Source organism: Poecile atricapillus, chromosome 9 (genome assembly GCF_030490865.1).
Source record: "Poecile atricapillus isolate bPoeAtr1 chromosome 9, bPoeAtr1.hap1, whole genome shotgun sequence".
Classification (NCBI taxonomy): domain Eukaryota; kingdom Metazoa; phylum Chordata; class Aves; order Passeriformes; family Paridae; genus Poecile; species Poecile atricapillus.
Genome location: NC_081257.1, coordinates 24,237,310 through 24,257,686, shown reverse-complemented (window position 1 = coordinate 24,257,686; position 20,377 = coordinate 24,237,310). Strand labels below are relative to the sequence as shown.

Sequence of the window (20,377 nt, the reverse complement as noted above, 5' to 3'; positions counted from 1 at the left end):
GCTAAATTGCAAAAGCTTCTGCAAAACTGATTTCTGTAACTGAGGAGGAGTTCCAAGTCAGCTAATGCATCTCGATGGTATTGAGGATGAATGTTGATGGAAAATATACTCATTTGTTCATAAAAATAACATCCTAGCAAAATATTGATGTGCTGTAATCTCTTTGAATGTACAGGAAGTGATGTAACTCAGTGTGCTCAGTAACTGTGTATCAATTGCAGAAACCAGTAAATCAATTGTTTAGACCCACTTTAGCCCAGATGCATAATTTTGTGTGTCATACAGGTGAAAGATTTTAAAAGGGAGTCTATCATCCGTCCACTTCAGTAGTTAAACAGTTTTAAGTACAATCATGTGCTGACCACCAGCACGCAAGGAGATTATACATAGAAGAACACCTTTTGATGTTATTTTATTTAGCTTGAGTTGGTTGTATGTTTTTCATGCTATTCCAGTGTGTTTGCATAACCAATAAGGACACCAGAGTTGACTATTTATGTTTATTGAATAATTCATATCAAGTAAACACTTTTGGAAGTCTGACCACAGAAAGTAAAAGCATTCCTTTGAGAGAAGTCAGAAATCCTCACTGGAAAGGATTTCTTCTTGCTTTATTATTAAATGTCTGAGGAGAAGGCATGATTTCAAGGGGCATGACTGAAGTGTGGACACACCAGGGTGGGAGTTCTAGTGTGGGCTGTACACAGTCAGGGGGATCACTGCTGTGCTTTAGATGTCCAGGGATGTATTAACCGTTTGCACTCTGTAGCATCTTAGGTGAAAAGGGTTTTCCTGTGCCAGTTCCAAGTCAGACTATCAAGTCATTCATTTATTTTGTTCCAGTTGAAACTGTTCCTGTCTCTCTCTAGTGCTTACTGTCTGGACAGATTGTAGTGTACAAGGACTCAGGTGTCCAGAATGTTATCATATAGAACTGAAAAACTGCTCTATTTAATTTTGAAACAATTGGCATATGTTTTTTTCTCCCTCACTATTTACTGATTTCACTGAGGTGAGAGGAAACCGTATAATTATTCTATTTCAGTAGCATCAGAACAGAAATTTACAAGCCTGTTTCAGTCAATTAGGAACACATAGTTGGATTATTCTGGGGTCTGGGCTCCTGAGAAAATAAGCACTCTTCCTAAAGTGGGGGAATTGAAGATTCTCAGCCTGTTCCATTCAGATGGGTCCTTTAGTTCCTTTGCTTTAAGTGTGTGACAAAGCCATTAACTTGGATGGGGACATTAACACACTGAAAGGTAGGTGCAGAGGTCAGCAACAGGAAGGCAAAAATGAGTGAACAGAATGTTTTGGTGATCTGGCAATTTACTACACCAAATGCAAGTGCTACACAATTATTTTCTCATTCCTCTTTTTCACTCTCCAATGCTGAGTTCTTTCCTGGGTGCTGACGCTTTTCTTCTACCCTGTCTCTGCTAACATCTACTAAATCAAGCAACAAGCTGCCTTTGTGACAGGTGAATGACGCCTGATGGCCTGTGTCATCTGAGCTGGCAGAATTCCAGTGCCTTTCTCCAGGATGCTGGTGTTTCTCACTGTATTCTACCTCATAATTCCAGCCTCTTTTGCTAGGACGCTGGTGCTTGTACATTGGATACCTTCTGTCTGGATGTTCTTTTTTGGATAACTCATCCATGTAGGTTAGCTGTGCCCTAGGGCTGTTAGCAAACCGATCCAACTGTGACTTTCTGCCAGGAGGCTGTTGTCTTTTCAGCTCCAGATAGACATCAAGGTCATCTTCCATCTCTCTTTTTCCTGGATGCTGCCTCTTCCGAATGTCTCCATAGGATGTCTCTTCCACAATATCTCTTTTTCCAGGATGCTGTCTCTTCTTCAGGTTACTTAGATACTTTTTCCCAGGGTGTTGTCTTTTGGAAAGCCATTGTAACAGAGGGGCATTTGATTCTGACCAAGGAAAAGAATAACGTTAACAAGATAATCCTCCCTAAGGAAGTTGTTATAGGAATCTGTGGAGCAGGATCATAATCTCTTGTCCTTTGAAAGCCAACTCAGTATTTCCAGCTACCAGTCATAACACTATTAGTATCTCTTACTCATTCTTAAGCTCTTTTTAACATTTCAGGTCTTGGATCAACACAACCAATTCTCAGCATTGATGTGAAGAGGGAGGATGACTTTTCCTGTGGGCACTTGGGGCCAGCTCATCTTCCACTCTGGAAGGGCCCTATGCTCCTGTGCACCTCTGTGCTGTTTCTTGCAATCCCTGAGTCTAATCTTCCACTGCTGTGACTACTGGTAGCAGAGCATCTACAAGGTGGGAGGTGCATACACTGGAGCAACCTCTAGCATTCTCAGCCACGGAAAAAGCCTGCCTCTGTAGGGGGGTAGGAACCAGTGGATTAAGGCAGTAGGTGAATGGCAGCACCCCCACTTCGAATTTACATTAGGTACAGAGTCCACAAGTGCAGAATGTCCTTCATGGGTCCTCTTCCCTAGGGAAGTACCCGCCAGACAAGCAGGTTTTCTGTGACAGGCTTCTACCTTTTTATTATGCAGCAGCTGCTTAGTGATAGTACAGTCTTTCCTGAGCAAAGAGATCTTAGAGAAGAAAGCATCTGTGAAAAACTGTCTGTCAGTGTATTGCACCAACCCTCTTATCCTTTCCCTCCCCTTAATTCCAGAGCTAAGTATGAACATTAGAACCTGGAAATCATACCTTGGATCTAGTGATCTCAGCCAAGTGCTATCCCATCACCAAATGGGTGTCCCCAGTGAGATATATACCTTTATTAATCTCTTCTTCCTTTTCAGCTTTCTTGAAGACAGACTGAAGAGTGAGGCTTTCAGGTCTCGCAAGGATGTCATCCAGGGGACTTTTTCCCATGTTTTCCCTTTCCTCTGGAAGGAGGTGTCCCCCGTTGAAGCAAACACCACACGAGGTCAAGCAGAGGAGTAGCAGGGGCAGCTGGATAGATGGCATTGTGGGACAGGATTCCTGCAACTTCCTTTGGACAGAGAACAACAGGGGAGGAGGATCAAGATAGCAATAACAGCAATTTTTCCAGACACTGAAAAATAAATATGGCACTGCTGCAGTTCTCTTAGGGTCTTTCCTCATTTTGGTTACTAACCTCTCAGTTTGTTTTTTATCCTCCAAAGCATCTAAATTCTTCATAATTAAAGCCAAGTAGTTGATATTTTTTCTGGCAGAATTAATATGATATGAACTTCCTGAGGCACAGGTGATTCTGAAAACCAGTGATTTTACTCTGCCTTCTGCCAAGGGGCAAACGTAATTTCCCCCTTGAACTCTGTATGCACAGGCATCTATACCTGCTATTCCCACGAGGCAATTCCCTTTGCTAAGGGTTCATTTTAAAATACTGAGATTAGCAGCACCTCCATTCCACCTTTAGTTAAAGCCAAACCTAAATAACCCACTAGTTTTTTAATAACCCCATCTTCCTCTATACATTTAAAGTATCCATGTGCCTGGGTATTTGTCAGGCTAAGATGTCAGTTATGCTCTGTGGGGCAGGGAGATTTCTTGGATGGAAAGAAATGAGAGAAGTACCTTATATTTTTTTCAGAGGCATAATAATAATAATTGTATCCTCTATTACCTCTTGCCCAGATACCAAGTATTTTTCTATTTCTTCTAGCTAGCACTGAATTCCTAACACACTTAGGGATTAATTTTACAGTAAGCAGAGTTCCTTCAATAGAATGGGATACATCTTTAATACTACTATAGCAGTCATTTAGCTTAATTATATCTTCAGAATATAAAAGAAACGCACAATTTCATGAAGTCCTACAAATTTTCCAAAGAGAAAATGAGTTCATTACCTTTGTTATTGGCAGGTTTTTATCAGTTCTGATGAAATCCTTGAGCAATAGTCCTAAGAACATCATACAGGCAATTTGACACAGAGCAATCTTTAGACAGAAAGGTAGACTCTGCTAAAAATGAAATGATTTGATAAATTACCTGATTTGTAGTTTCAGATTTTTGCTTGATGCATCTGCCAAGTGCTTTACAGCTGTTTGTGTGCCTGAGCTTCAGAGTTGTCCTTTTGCTGCTGCAGGCACACGGAGTGTCCAACGGAAGCGCTGCCGTGTGCTCTCTGCATGGCTCACGTCTCTGTACTTATACTGTTCTGCCTCTGGACCCTTTATGCAAACAGCTCTCAGGTAAATTAGGGGATATGATGTGTTCTTCTTTTTTTTTTTTTTTTTTTTTTTTGTTTTACTGGTCTTCTCAGAGAGCTGCATTTTGAATGCATTTTAAGATTCACACAGTGATCTGCTGGCCCCGATATATTCATGCTCAACTCCCAGAAATAGTTATTTTCCCATTCTCTAAAGAGATTATGTTGAATTTTATGTAACTCAGCATGAGGAAAAGGAGCTTAACAAAACTAAGCTTGTTTGTCCTCTGTTAAGCAAGTGTTTTGGAGCAAAAGCAGAGAGGTAGGTAATTAATTAGGTTAGGGGGGAAAGACAATGGCAAAAATATAATGGATTCTATTTAAATAAGTTTATACCATGGCTTCTTATTCTGAATGACACTATACAGTTTCTGGCTCACAATTCCATATTTTTTTGGCATAGCCTTTCACAAAGGGTATTTTAGAATATGCAGTGCATAGCATTAAATATTAGAGCATGTTTATGTTGCTGCTCTGTGCTTCAAAAAGCATTATACTATTGTAACTGGAAATATGACTCCCTGTCTTTAATTCATCTGTCTACTTAAGATACTGCTGATACAGGGGCACAACTGCTTCACATTCCCTAGGTGTTGTAACTCCTTAAGGTCTCTCAGGTACAACACCTGAATTTAAACAATTACTATATTGCCCTACAAATGAAAATGGGCATTGATGAAACTGTCTTGTTTCATTCTCATTAAAACCTCTTCTTGACACTTTTGAGCTTGCCTTTAGAGAGCAGGGGTGAAGTCCTGTATTAAAATTACATTCCCATGCAAAGCTCCTCAGCAGGTGCAAAATTATATTCACAGTGCAATACCCAGGACTTCCAGTCTGGCCAGCTTTGCCTCTTTGCTCAGATTTATTTTATCTTATTTTGGACTGGTTCAGGAGAGTTTTAATGCTTTGTTTGAAGGAAGAAAGTTAAAATTAAGCACTTCAAAGAGTTGGGGATTTTTAATGAAAAATGTCCTTTTCCTATTTCACAGCTAGAAAACTGTTTTTAATACAATATCCTTCCTTTTAGAGTTCTGTTTTGCTTTTTTCCAGCTACATTTTTTTTTTTTTTCAGTTTTATTTTCCCCACAGGTGATTTTCCTATTTAAAAGATTTCTGGAGTTTTATTTTATAAGTGTAAATGTGCTTTCCTCCCCTTCACTACATGATTACTCATGGCACTGAGATGAATTCATGGGTAGGAGGGAGAGTTTGTTTTCTCAAACTCCAGAGTGTTCCAAGCTGTACCTTTTTTGTCTTGTCACAAGTGCATTGACACCCCAGACTTGCCCAGAACTTGTGTCAGCAGAGGGTTTGGCTCCCAGTCCACATCTAAGTTTGTGATAAGTTCTAGAATTGCACAGAGGTATTGAACTACCACATTTCACACCTAAATACAGCATTTCAGCACCAATGTGATCCTCAACCCCTTTGTCCAACAGCTCTATTTTCTCATGTGTGCATCAAGTCCCTTGATCTTTTTTATCAGCTCTGTGGAGGAAGTTCCTGATTTTTCTTTTAAACATTCTCAAGGGAACCCCAGCTTCTCAAGGGGCTTCTAAATGAAGAAACTTGGAGGCAGACAACTCCCTGAAGCCAGAGTCAGACCCGTACATGTGATCTCTGAGGACTGAGGTCTGTGTTGCTCCCCTCTCCAGCCTGCATGTTGTTTGTGTTGCTGACTGCAGTCACTAACCACACATCCCCAGGAGCCTAGTGCCTCTGCTTGGTTCTGCCATTTCAGTGTTGGTGTTCACAGGAATGGGGCCTTAGCGTTCAGGCGGTCACTGGGCACACAGTTGGTCCCTAAATAGATCTCAAAAGTGAATAATGAAAAAATCTGCTGCTAACCTTAGTCTCATCTCTGTTTTAAAGTATATAGACATTCATTTTGTGCAGTTAGTCAGCCATTAGTGCAGTTAGACTCACATTGTGAAGTCAGGCAGAAAGTTCTCCTTGGCAGATTTTTGAATTTTTACATCTTACTTTGACTGCTTTGCTCTTGTCACTGTTGCAGATAAGTAAATAAAGTACATTGCTCATTTTTAGTATGGCCATCCTTCCAGGAATCCTGAAATGTAGAAGTTGTTATGGGAACTACTTTTTTTTACCTATAGGAATAAAAACTACTCTTGTTTGGAATTAGTGGCTCACTGCATTTGTTACCAGTTTCACTAGGAGATGCTGAATTTTAAGTGATTTGCCCTTTGTCACAGAGCCATAGTTTGAGTTAGGAAGTGAGACCAGAATCTGGTCACTTAGCATTCGTTTATTCAAAACAGGTTTGGTTTCTGGTAGACCCTCACAAGACACACATCTTTCTCATTTAAAGGGTTACCTACATGACATTACTTCTGTGTGCAAGAATGAGAGAAATACCTCCACTGACTACTTAAGGCATCCCGTTAATTTTTATCAACTGTACACTGTCACTAGGGCTGTAGTTTCAATATTCTCATCTCTTTAAATAACTTTATCCTCTTGGATATTTCCTGAACTGTATTTCTTGCAATGACTGCAAATCTAAGCTGTTCTGTCTGAACTTCCTCTTGTTAACAGTGCTGTGAATTAGGGATGACTTATTTGCTAACAGAAATGAGAGGCAAATCAGCTCTTTTGTTTTCTCTGGAAAATGTAAAAGCACAGTTTGTTTATGTCACTCCTCCCACTTTGTTCCTTGATTGAGCTACTCAGGCAGAAAATTAGGAAGATGGATATTGGTAACAGGTGAACAACTCTCTCTTTCCATGTGATCTTCCTAACGTGATCCTTCCTGTGTAAGAACAGGTAACTAGTTTGCCCTGGAGGAGGATGTATTGTATTTTTGTGAGAGGTATAATTCCAGCTTTTCTTCATTTTTATTTTAATGACATCAGAGTGCCAGAGTGTGTACAGCCACAAAGGTCTTTAGATAGTTTAATATTAGACCCATAGTACAGTTTTACAAGGGAGGCAAGCCTTCAGGAGAACAAACCTTTCTTAGACCTGAGGAAATGCATTCATATCTGAAAGTTTGTCTCTCCTCTTAAGACTAAAGAAGGACTTGTGATCCCCCAAAACTGTCATCTTTCCATGGCAATAGATGTCACTACAATAGAAGATATTATACCTAATCTATAAACATTGTATTAAATATTAATCATTACTGGAGGCAGGGTTCCAAGCAACTTCTATCTGCTAGTCCCCAAAATTCATTTGCTTAGTAAATGAATGGACCTAGACAATACTGAGTGGATGTAATGACACATGAAGGAGTTTTTTGAAATGCAGCCTACTGTGGTCATGACCAGTGTTAGCAAAAAAGATCCATTTGTGGAGACATACCCAGCCAGGTGGGCTTCACTGTGGGCAGCAGAACAGCTTATCACAGCCCAGCTGGTTTTGCTGCAAGTCATCACAAAATCAAAACCCTTGAGGGATAAGAAGGACAGCTTCCCCATTCATTTTCATTAGCTGTGGATATAAAATCTAGGAAGGGAAATTAAGGTAACTCGTTTACCTTGTTCTGTTTCTTCCAGCACTGAGCCCCCACCACGGTACTTCTCTTGTTGCTTAGTGCAAGAGTCTGTAGTGGTAAACACTTGCTTGTGATGTGAGCTCGGGGGCCTTTTGTGGGTGATGTCTATTTAGAGCCGGGTGAAGGAATTGGCCTGGAGATTTGGTGAAATTATTGGGAGCTCTGCTAGCTGATGCTGAATGGCACTTCAGCATCAGCTAGCAGTGATGAAGCATGACCTAAACATGGTAAGGATGTGTAAAGGATCCCTTTTGAAGGCTGTGTAACCTACAATTGACACCTCCTTCTCAAAAATTCCAGAAATGGCAAAACCTTCTGCTCTGACTGTAAGCCCCAGAGTTTCATAGTTTTGCAAACATAAAAGTGTTGAAGCCTAAGTTTTTGAATTCACTGAAACTAATAGAAAATCCCTTGAGGAAACTTAATATATGGAGAAATTAGGCTTTCTGTTTTAAATAATGAGTAGGATGAATATTAAAGGAGATTGAGAACATTTACTTCTTTGTGAGGAAGCCCTTAATAGAATTACGGAGTAAATTCCACATGGAACACATACATAGCTCCCCTCATCAATTTCAATCCAAAAAGGGAACTATTATATTAGAAAGAAAGGGCAGTATCACACATAGCATTAAAACTGTTGCCAAAAGGTGTATAAATAACATGTTGCTTGTCTCAGCTAAATAGTTTTATTGTTCCATGAGGAAGCAAACCCAAAGCGTTATGACATTAATGCCACATATTGGTTTACTGACAGATTTTTCAATATTAAACACCATACTATGGAGCCAAAACTTGACAGACTTAATTGCATACTTAAGAGTCAGACTAACTCACAGTTTGTTCCTTCTGGGATGGTGGCAGAATGGATGGAATTAAAGATATCAATAGATTCATTGTAGTGGTTCTTTATTTTGTAATTATCTCCACGATGTTTATGCAGGGTCATTTCTATAGTCTTCTAGTCAAGAGAACCCTGTAATTTGGGAAGAAATTGGCCATCATCAGAAAGAATATTTATGTGCCCTGTTTCTTGTTTCAGGCACAGTCCAGGATCTTTCAAACCAAGTAATGTCACTTAATGAAACAAGCATCACTCTATGCCTCCAAGCACCAAAAAACCTCCAGCTGCCCAGCCTGTTGTTTTTTCACAGCTGCTAATGACAGGACTCAAGATCTTGTTTACTTCCAACAAGGATTTAGACATCAGATGAAGCAAATTTACAGCTCAGTTCACCTTGCCGAAATACTATGTCTGAACTGGGGCAAGTTTCATCATGTAGCAAGAATAGGGGAAAGAATTGGGAAATTTTGATTTAGGATGATAGAAAACATTCAGCTTACTTTTCAGAAGCACACTGATTCACACTATCAGGTAAATTGCAAAGTCAGCTGGGTGGTTGTAGATAGAAGATCACTACTTCCACAGAAATTAAAGAAGTGACATGGTTATGGGTTTGCTCTGTGTCTCTCCCGTACACTCATTGCTAACACATACTAATTATGACAGTGAGGCCATAATTGGGTGTGAAGAGGCAGAAATTTGTGAAGTAGAGTTGCTAAGATTTACACTAGATTTAATGTTTGGTGCCAAGTATTTGAAAGTGCTGGTTTGGATTTTCAAGTCCACAATCCTCAGCTTGCAGCCAGTTCGCTAGGAGCAATCAGCACAGAGCATATTTAGATAGTCTGCCTGCCAGTCCTGGCTGGTTCAATTGTCAGGTACAAGGCTCCAAAGCTCCTGAAGGCTTGATGTCGCCCTGAAAACTCAGCTTCTGAGCTTGCTGACATGGTTTTCTAAGACTTTCCCAGGACAGTAACTATAAATATAGATATGTATGCATTCCTTCTGTTACACGTCTTGTGATGGGCATCTCTCATGGCCAGTGCAGTGAGAAAGTGTTATCCTGACCATCCAATCCCTGGCCATGGTCAGAAACCTGTAAATCCTGGGAGAAGAAATAAACTGTCTCTTCTTTTCACCACACCTTGAGCTGTGTCCGTGTGATCTATTCATCTCCAGCGGCAACAGCTTGATACACATGGTGCATGCCCAGTGGTTGGGAATTGGAGAGCACAAGTAAGAAGAGAGTTTAAAAGCAGAATGAAAAGTTCCAGGACTGTCCCTTGTGCCTGACTGTAGAACACTGTAGTCTCGAAATTTAGATATTTCTATAGCAGCTTTTAAAATTATAGAAGTATATATCTTATTGTTGCTTTCAGTTGTTGTAAAAGACAGCTGTCCATTTGTATAAATTATTCTTTAAAGTGACCTCAAGCCTGGCTTTAAGGATGCAGCACAAATGTGATTTACCCTTGTCTATGTTGATCTGCTAAGAAAGGGAAATGAGCCCATGGCAGGACCACCTCAGCAAGGCAGATGTGTTTGTGCCTATCTATACACAACATCAAAGAACAGCTCTTCTACTGGAGGAGCATCCTGGAATCAGATGTAGAGAGGAACTTTGAAAAGGAATCTGGTTTGACTAATGAAGTTAACTTCTACTACCAGTAATGTAAGGTGATCTGGTTGAAATGGGTAACAGCTCAGGTACTGCTCCTTCTCCTCAGGTGTTCCTGTGTGCCTGTGATGATGAATGTGTGTTATGCTGGATTTTACTAATGAACTGTTCCTGTGGTTTTTTTCTAGTACCTTTATTTTTCTGAATAGTTACTAAGTTATTTGGTCTACTCATTTTGTGAGGGCTTAAATTTGCCGACAGTGTTCCTGCAGTAAGATTAGAGATTTTATCTTTTCAGCTACTGATTTTAAGAGTCCTGTAGCACAGCAGCAGTGAAGACCAGAATCCTGTTAAGTACTATGTTGAAGTGAAATCGGAAACTGTCTTCCCAAGAGAGTTAGAATGAAATCTAGGTGTATATGCATATACCTATGTGTGCACCTACACCTATCATACATCTACACATGCACCTGGAGGTGTATGAAATAATGAAATGAGAGGGTGGAGTAATCATGTCAGTTGGCTGTAAATATGATATTTCAAGAGTTTGGGTAGCTGTAAATCAGCACCAAGCTAATCAAGGCTAGGTTACAGTTGATTAGTGAGCTTTACTGCAGTGTTGCAAAAGGATGTGAAAGAAAGAAGACAGTCATTTTATCCTGGCATGGATTTCTTCCCTTGTGCAAGAAAAGGGAAGCTTTTTAAGAAGGCTGGTCACTTGCCATCATCAGTAGGATGAAGGCATGTGCAAGTTTTGCTGTCTGATTCCAGCACAGGCCTTTTATAGGAAGGTATTAGCAAATAGTAATGATGCAATTCACTGTTTCTGGTATTGTCCATTAATCACACTGTGTCTGCAGAGCACATGGCTAAAGGAATTTTTTTTCTTGTCACTTGCAACCATTACTAATGATACCAGTGAAACTGGAAGTTCTTAGAATCCAAGCCTTCACTGTAGCAAAGGTATGGATTTGTGGCACCAGAGGTGTGGCTAGAAGACAACTGGGAAGCGCTACCTCCTGTACCTGACTAACCACAGAAGCCACCAGAGATCTGATATGCTGCCATGTGTGCCTTGTGCAGAGCACAGTAGGTTGGGAGTCCTTTCTTTGGTGGGTTGTGTGAATTACGTGGTTAATATGAGGGAAGTTCACAGAGTACTCAGTACAGAACTGCTCCCCTGCCCATCGTGCACAGTCATTTAGATGGAGCTGGATGTGCAACTGAGAGACTTGGAGGGGGAGGAAGATCTCCACAACAAGTTGTTCAAGAAAGGCAATTTTCACATTGTACTATGAGCTACATAACAATGACCTTTATTTAATTTTCACCTTTGTAACTTTCAGAGTCATTGTAATAACGATAGACTCTTCCATGGGGGAAGGTTAATGGCTTTGTTTACAAGCAAACCGAATAAAGTGAGAATCAGCAGGTATTCAGCTGCTATTTTGGGGGCAGGGATTGTAATTATCAGACAAATACTAGACATTGTTCTTTATGGGACAATAAAGACATGTATGTGGTCACTGAGGTATCTGCTGAGACCAGGAGTAGTATTGACTTTTAGAAATGGCTTCTGTGAGCTTCTTGTGGATTTCTCTTCGCATCAGTCCAGCTGTCAGACTGTGCATCCCAAGGGAAGCTGAGTGAATGAACATGTAGCACTGGGGTAAAAGTTCCTTGAATCATTTAACACCTGCTTCTGCTGAGAAGGCTGTGAGACACAAAGTCTATATTCCTCTCAGGTTTTGTGTCATTCTTTTCCCCTGGGTGTTTTCAGCTGAGCTTGCACATGAACAAAGATACATTTAAAAGTAGCTGGAGAATGGTTTGCAGATGCAGACTACAGCATGTATGTTGTGTTTTATAAGCAGCAAGCTGGGAGACCACATAGTTATTTGGTTAGAATGGAGTCTGAGAACTGAGCTGATTTTATTTCTGTCTCTTCCATTGAATTGCTCTGTGATTGTCAGTGACTCATTGAGGCAGAAATCCAACTGTAGTTAAAATCAGACTTTTCATAGATTGTAACTGGAATTAGGTAGACCCTTAAATATCTGAGTTTTGTGTTCCCAGTCCACAATATAAGCTATAGTGATACAATACAGTAAGTTTTGATGGTTGTGACATGCTTTCAAAGTCACAAATCATGACAAGAGAAGTAAAAATTGTTAATTATAATTAGTTGGGGTTTTTCCTAGGGAGCAAGTAGCCTAGTCACCAAACCCAATGAGCCTGGCATGCAAATTTAAGTAAAGAAAATAGTGAATAGAAAAATCATGTTTAATTGGACTCTGGTGAAGCTTTGGTGTGGTCAATGGTGACAAGAACAATATCATACATATATTAAATATCAGCAGTTTCACAGGATTCTTTCTACAAATGGCTTATGCCTTTAATAAACAGTTTTTTCCTCCAGATTTTTTTTTTTCTTGTTGAAGCTGCTGTCAGATTTGAAATATTCTATGTTGGCACCCAAACGGTGTGATGGAATTCTAGAATGCACTCCTGTAATGGCTGGTGATGGTCTTCCCTGAATGTGGTACAAGAGAATTGCAGGGTTTGAAATTACCTATAAAGGATGAAAAAAGGACATTAATAAAAGCAATCCTTTTGTTAAATTTCCTCTGTGATGATCTATAGGTAACCTAGCAAATGCTTACAGATCTGGTAACTGTAAAAAAAGCAACTAGAAAAAGTAAAAAACCCTCTTGGGAGTTGCTTTCAGACCTGCATTTCCATTAGTGATTCAGAGACCATCATGGAAGTTGCAAAATTAAAGCTTTCATAACATTATATTTTATAGATTTTATGCAAAGATATGACCCAATATTTTGACATTTGAAATAGCTTATCAAGACAAAGAAGCTGACAGACTGTTTTAAAATACTTTCTGGATGATCTTGACAATAATCTGTGATTATTTCTGAGCTTCTGCTGTTGATGTTAAATAAGTGAAGCTTAGGTCTTATTGCTTGGGCAAGTTATGAAAATGCCATGGACTACTTGATAAGTTGGTAGTGCCCTTGATTGCTAACTGTACTTACAAACACATTACTATTGTCACTTGGATAACAAATTATCTCTAAGACAACACCAGGGTAATCTGATTGACCTTTTACAACTACTTGTGCTTTTATTGAAAAACAGTAACTCCATCTTCACTGGAATCACTTTCAGTTCTGCTTGGGGCTCGGTACAGAGCAAAGCAGCTGCATGGGATGGATGAAGGTATGTACCAATTTACTTGAAGGTAATCTATTGGTCAGTAGAGTCTGTAATGAGGAACTGGAAATCTCTTCTGGATGAATGCTAAGTTAAGGATACTTACATCTGTGAGTCTGTTACATAGTTCAGTAACAGACTGAACACAATTCATACTGAAATTGTGCTATATTAATATTTCACATCTCTAGCTGAAACTTGGTTTTATCAGTGATGGTCCAGCTACTCTTTAGCATGGCGCGATGGAAAGACTCTGGAGACTTCAGCCCAGCAAATTGCCCTGTCCTTAGTTCTGAATGCCTTTGTCACCTCTCTGATGGACAGGAGGAGCTCTGATCTATTTAAGCACAAGGTCTTCACACAATTCTGCAAAGTGAAAAGTTCTGTACATCTCTTATAATTTCTTCATATGAGCACATCACCTCAGGTTCAGGATCTGACAGGTTTTCCAATAGTAAAAACATTTTTTAAGGCTCCTGCATCAAGACTGGCATAATACCATGTGTAAATTGAGGAACAGAGGTAATATTGCAGAGATCCATTTAAAAGTGTTTGCATTACATATTTCTATTTCCTGTCTGTAGTGTCAGACAGGTACCTAACTTAGAAAAAAAAAAATGTGTGTGAGAGTACCAAGAGAAAGTTATATTCTCTACTTAAAGTGCTAGAATTCTAGTGTTGATGACAAGTAATGTGGATTTTGCCTTCTAAAAGGAAAACTTAGCATCCCTCTACAGGGGCTAGAACTTATCAGTTGTTGATACCCTCAAGAGTAGGCTTTACCTTGGTGTTAAATAGGGCATTCCATACAGCATAGATGTAAAATGGCATCAAATCCAAAGAGCAGGGTCTTGCAGGGAGCACTTTCTGGCATGCAGGCTGCCTGGAACTGGCATTAACTCTGTTCCAGCCAGACCCAGGACAGCAGTGTTTACAGAGGAGCTCTGAACTGTACATAAAGAGGGCTCTGAGTTAGGCTGTTCTTTTCCTGGTTTAGATAAAGAAGCCAGTTTTGCCAGTCAAGACAGGTGCAATGATCTCACTCTGTAGCAGACTTAAATTGAAAGGTTACTAAGTCCTTTTCAGCCTCAGGAAGGTACAGACCATTTAATTACAAGGTTAGTGATCTACAGTAGTAGAGAGTTTAGGGACCTTATGAGGTGAAACAGTATTTGATTACACAGTAGATTATGGTTTATTTGGACTTCTGCTTCAGAATATGAACTACAAGGTGATATAGTTTGGACCTTCCTACTTAATAATTTAGCAGACTACAAGTTCTGTTGACTACAAGTTTTGTTACCACTAACTTCTGCTATTCAGAGTTCTCAGCTGCCTGACAAATTGGCAGCACAAAAAATTAAAACCAATGTAATGGCAGTGACTTTACATTTAAGTGGTGACATTTTCAAAGGGTTATCTTTCCCATGTGAACACAAAGGAAGTAGCCAGGTTTGCTCAAGTAGTTATTGTCTTGGTCACTTTGGTCCTTTGAAGATCTGACAACATATGGAACAATGGCAGCCTCCTGAACCAGGTACTGTCCTCTTTTTCTGAGAGCAGAAGTAGAGCCCTAGTATAGCGTGTGAATCAACTTCAAACCTTGAAACTGTATAGATGTAGAGTAAGTTTGTGATTGTAGCAGAATTCAAGTGCTATCTCCTAGGAAACCAAGTGAAATTACTAAGTTAAATGAATGATATTGTGCTATCTTGATATCACTAAAGGTTGCTAAAAGGTCTTTGCTTATATAATGTTTATCTACTTCAGAAAATACATTAATGTCTGAGCCAGGTAAGGAAACCTGGTCTGACTGTGTAAGAGTGGGGGAAACAGCTGTGAAGGGGTCTCGGTCCCAGCTCAGGTGGTGCAAGTGTGAATGCCAGAGTGGCTCCTGGATGGTCAGACAGGGAAGTTTTCTTAACCCTGGTAAGAGGGTTGTGCCTGCAGGTGCTGCTGTGCTGTTCTGAGCCCAGTGAACCAAAGGGGAGCTATAGCCATCCTATTATCTTTAACTGGTATAAAGTAATATTGTCCTTGTGTTATTGAATTTTCAGCATCCAAATGATGATGGAAATTTTCCAACCAGATGGGCTTTCTCCAGGGTCCTTGCAGATGTTTCTAATTAATGTGACTGTGCCTGAACAACTTTGTCTCAATTCCGTGGCACTTCTCCTGATGCTCAGGAGTGTAAGAGTTTAGGCTTGGCTTGTTCAAACCTGTTTTTTTCTTATTCCAATAATGTTAACACAAACCCTGTAGCCTGCCTAGCAATGGGAACAGAGCACAAATAACAAACAGTTTGTGTTTTTAAAGAGACTTACATATCCAACTAAGGAAAAACAATCAATGACAGTTTAGGTGCTTCTGACTGAACAAGATGTCTTTAAATTAAGTCTCACATCTCATATGAGACTTGAAAACAAGAACACTCTGACTTCCTAATTTAGCCACTGAAGAGCAAAGAATGAAGTTTGAGTTGTTTGGCCAGGTGACATGCATGCTTCCACCAGGGTTCTTCAGCAGGGGAGCATTTTTCCTTTGGGCATCTGTCACAGTGAACAAACTACCTTTAGGGGAGCAGAAAGACCAGGGAGAAAACTAGAATACTCAACTGGTGACCCTGAAATTAAGCAGCAGTTGGTGATAATTTTCTGATTTTTTTCTTCATTCAAAGAACTCACTAGTTTTAGAATGAATTGGTGGTGCAAAGGTTGCAGCACAGCCACGCAGCAGGAGGTACTGAGAGTAGAATTGTGGCAGCTGGTGTTAGACTAGTGTTATCTGTGTCACTGTTAACCATAATCAGATCTAATTGCACATAATCACTGAAAAGACACTCTCATTCCTCTTTCTTCCTATCCACACTGCTCCAAATTCTTGCTTACATAAATTGTAGGGACTGCTCAGCCCCAGTTGATTTAATTCAGCACACTGATCAGATGGATCAAGAAGGGTCAGAATTTGGCACAGAGCTAGGCATTCCCATGACAAAGACTGAAATGATACTCTGCTTTCATCCTGATGTAATAAGACCTGCTTTTCAGTGCAAGTAATTTTAGGATGGCAACAAATTGCGTTGTTGATCTTTGCTTATTTTGTCAAGGGTGGATGTGGTGTTATCTGCATTTTTAGAAAAAAAACCTAAATAAATTAAATGTATTAGTATTAGGAATTGAAAGTCTTTTGGACCTGCTACTTATCTGGGCCAGGAAAGGGGAGCTGCCAAGTTGCTCATAATTATCAAAAAGTTAGATCTTGTATGGAAATAAGAGCCAAAGTAATTAAGAGTTCATTTGCAAAGCAAGCAAAGATAACAAACTAGTTTGATTTCTCACACCTGCTCTCCACATCAGCAATATAATAAAGCAAGGCATAGTTAATGCACTTTTCCCCAAAATTGACACTGCACTCTGGGGAATATGATCAGCTGAGGCTTTGGGGATCACACCACTGTTTGTCCAATTATACCTAATAGCAACACATTGTTCCAGCAAAATGTGTCTATTCTTTGATAGGTTACATTTCCTTTCAGCCTTTTACCTATTGATCCAGTAGTACCTCATGTAGAACAAACACTTTGTTCTTATGATATGATTTTACTCCAAACTTAATTCCATGCTGGTTAATTAACTGGAGTATGTCAAAGGTAATTTTACATTAATGCACTGGAATTGAACTACATAATATTGCATAGCCTTTTTGCAGCAGTCCAAATGGAAGACAGTTAAGGGCTATAAAATATGGTGCATCCCTAGATGTACCATTTAAAAATCTGTAGAATGTAATTTTAATCCTGGATTTAAATATCCAAAATTCCGATGTTGTCATCCAGATCTGAAGTCAATGATCTAAATTCATCATAAGGTCCAGCATCAGTTGTTCACCTTGGGCTATCCCTCAGTTCCCCTATATTCAGCATGTCACAGCACACAGTGCATAATGCAGTTCTTCACCCAGTCTTACTCCCTTTTTCTCTTTCATATACAGATTTAAAATGGAAGACAAGGGAGAAGTGGAAAACAAGGACTTTCCTGCATTCTGTCTCAGACTCCAACATTCTTGCATTTCTTTTTTTCCCAGCCTGATTTGTGCTTCTAGGCAGACTCTGAATATTCAGGTCACACAGTACTGCCAAAGCTGAGCCTACCCCAGCAGTCTGTTGAAAATGGAGAGAACATGCTCAGTACAAGTCTGTCCTTCACAGTCTGTTCCCTGAACCAGCTCATTGGGCCTGAATAACTCAAAGGCCTGTAGTTTCCACATTTCATTTGTATCCCAGCATTTTAGTGGATAGAAAGTTCTTAGGTATTTCAATTGCAGTTCACAAAGAACTTTGCAAGGAAAAAATGCAGAAATGTATTTGTGAATTTATAATAGTCATGTTTGATTATTGATTTCTAACTGACCTGAATCTATGTTTCCCAAATCCATCTTAGCACTAAATTGACTTGAATAAAACTCCACTTTTACTACTTCCTCCCCCCCACCATATTTGTAATTCAGTGTTACAAGCTTAGCTCCTTGTATAACCTCCATATGGACATGAAGTGTGAGGCAGGATGGACACATAGATGACAAAAGCAGCTGCTGACAGGAGCGTGCAAACCGGTAATGAAGCTCTTGTGGTCCCTCCAAGGATGGACACAGTCACTCTGAGTGATGTAGTGCTGTTGGGTACTTTTACAGGCGTTCAGACTAACGAGTGGTGTACTAGCACTTGGTTTATTGTCGGTGGTGATGACGTAGCTGAGTACCACGTTAGAGGGGCAGTACAAACTCCCAGGAACAACAGCAGGAGCAGTGCCTGCCCACTCCTTTCTGTGGTAGAGGGACACCACTTGGCTACCCAGTCTGAGACACATGCTGTGATTTATTTCACTTGTAGATCCAGCCCACATGGGATCCTGAAACCTATGCTATGATGCAGCAGTGCTGTGTGCCTTCCCCACTCGTCCAACAGTGACCTGCTACCAAAGGTTTCAGTAGTTCCCCACTTCCTCAGTTCAGGCATTCTTCCCTTTTTGTACAATGGAAGGATTAAACCATTTCTCTCTTGATTCTCAGACAGGAGATCAACAAAGTTTGAGTTTTGATGTTTTCTACAGAAAATAATACTTGTGTCGAATTAAAGTGCAGATTACGGGTCAGTAGTAAACAGTAAAGGGCCAGTATGAAAGTCTGGCCTGGACAATGGATCTGAAACAGGTGTTTCAGTCCTAATATGAGTGTGCCCTGTCCCTGGAGCTATTGGTATGTGCGATCTGGCCGAGTGTGTGTCCATAATACCTACTGCTGGTGCCGCTCAGTCGTAGTTTGGTCCCAACTGTCCCGCTCCCAGTCCCAGCCTGGTCCCAGCCCGGTCCCACCCCGTTCCCTGCCCGTTCCCAGCCCGAGCGCTGGGGAGAAGAAGGAGATTGCATGTAGTCTGCTCACGCTCCGTGCAGTAACTATGCCTTACCAAGGGGAAAAGCTGTCCAGGGTTTCATTCCAGTTCTCTGCACAGCACCGGGAATCCACAGCAATCCAGTCACAGAACAAGGACAAATGCTGCTGCACACAGAGAAGTTGTGCAGATCAGCTGTGGGGGCCAGGTGCTCCTTGCTGATGTTGAGCATTATGCTGGGCTGGACCTGTACCCTCTGAGCCTCGGGTGCTTTGTACCTGGACACTTGAGAAAGGTGTTTTTATTACAGCACTTCCATCTGCAGTGGAGGTTGATCATATTTACCTATCTCAAGAGCAATGATACGAGGCTGACTTTATTGGAAATGCCACATGAAAAAGACTAAATTTTTATCACTATTTGCATTCATTGCTTTTATTAACTTCTTTGGCTGCGTTGGAGCAGTTACAAGAGACAGAGCATCTTGCAAATGGAAGTGTATTTTTCATTATATTGTGGAATTACACCATTATCTAGAGAGTAAAGTGCATCCCCCAAGTTACAATGAGCTGTAATTCCACTGAAGGTTCCCTAGGATATCCAGACTATGAGAGCAAACCTACAGAAATTTAGTCACAGGAGCCAGAAAATTAAATGACAGCCCTTTTAATACTCAACTGGGAAAATGCTATTGCTCTGAGATACCTCAAGCTGGAGTGTCTGCTGTGGTGGAAATGCATGTGTTTTACCTTTAAAGGATATTTCAAGCCATAGTAACTATTCAAAGCCAACCCTAGCATGACTATATCCTTTCCTCCTCCTCTGACACAGAGGTCAGAGCCAAGGGTATTTGGCAGTGGGAGCTGGTGGCTTTACTCATGGCTGAAGGGGCCGTGACTCACGTGTGGGGGTCACATCCGCGCGGGGGTGTCGGGGTCTCACGGCGAGGAGCCACAAAAGGGAGCTCACTCGTGGCTGTGCCACGGCTGTTCCGAAAGGGCCCAGCGGGAAGGGGAGACGGACCGGGCCAGCAGAGAAGAGCCGTGTCCGGAAACGCGAGGAGAGCCCGGCACCGCAGCAGAGACCGAGAGCCGCCCGGAGCGTCCCCCGCGGGCGGGACCGCGCAGGGCAGGGCAGGGCAGGGCAGAGCGCGCGGGAGCGGGAACGGGAACGGGAGCAGGAGCGGGAACGGGAGCGGGAACGGGAGAGGGAGCGGGAACGGGAGAGGGAACGGGAGCGGGAACGGGAGCGGGAGAGGGAACGGGAGAGGGAACGGGAGAGGGAGCGGGAACGGGAGCGGGAACGGGAGCGGGAGAGGGAGCGGGAGAGGGAGCGGGAACGGGAGCGGGAGAGGGAGAGGGAGCGGGAACGGGAGCGGGAACGGGAGAGGGAGAGGCGGCGGGAGAGGGAGCGGGAGAGGGAACGGGAGCGGGAGAGGGAGAGGGAGTGGGAACGGGAGCGGGAAAGGGAACGGGAGCGGGACCGGGACCGGGAGCGGGAGAGGGAGCGGGAGCGGTAGAGGGACCAGGAGCGAGAGCGAGCGCAACCCCGCCCAGCCCTCACGTGACCACGGCATCGTTGCTGGGCGGGG

General features: G+C 41.5%; 1 protein-coding gene across 7 annotated transcripts; it reads right to left on the bottom strand.

The window, feature by feature from the left end:
* Window positions 1-433: 433 nt before the first annotated feature.
* On the bottom strand, window positions 434-20,362 carry TRH (thyrotropin releasing hormone). 7 transcript variants are annotated; one of them, XR_009278255.1, is made up of 5 exons: window positions 19,689-20,362; window positions 18,862-19,064; window positions 12,569-12,747; window positions 8,551-8,689; window positions 4,018-4,158 (listed from the first exon to the last, which is right to left on the bottom strand). XR_009278255.1 is itself a non-coding variant. In XM_058844836.1 (4 exons), exons 3-4 carry the CDS (start codon window positions 2,963-2,965, stop codon window positions 1,367-1,369), a joined length of 759 nt encoding a protein of 252 aa, XP_058700819.1. In that variant the 5' UTR covers window positions 2,966-2,990; window positions 18,862-19,071; window positions 19,689-20,301; the 3' UTR covers window positions 434-1,366. The 7 variants fall into 7 exon arrangements, 6 of the variants coding, with proteins under 6 accessions (XP_058700819.1, XP_058700817.1, XP_058700818.1 ...); XM_058844836.1 differs by lacking the exons at window positions 4,018-4,158; window positions 8,551-8,689; window positions 12,569-12,747 and adding exons at window positions 434-1,929; window positions 2,770-2,990 and having other exon boundaries at window positions 18,862-19,071; window positions 19,689-20,301; XM_058844834.1 differs by lacking the exons at window positions 8,551-8,689; window positions 12,569-12,747; window positions 18,862-19,064; window positions 19,689-20,362 and adding exons at window positions 434-1,929; window positions 2,770-2,990; window positions 3,835-3,887 and having other exon boundaries at window positions 3,977-4,117.
* Window positions 20,363-20,377: the final 15 nt, after the last annotated feature.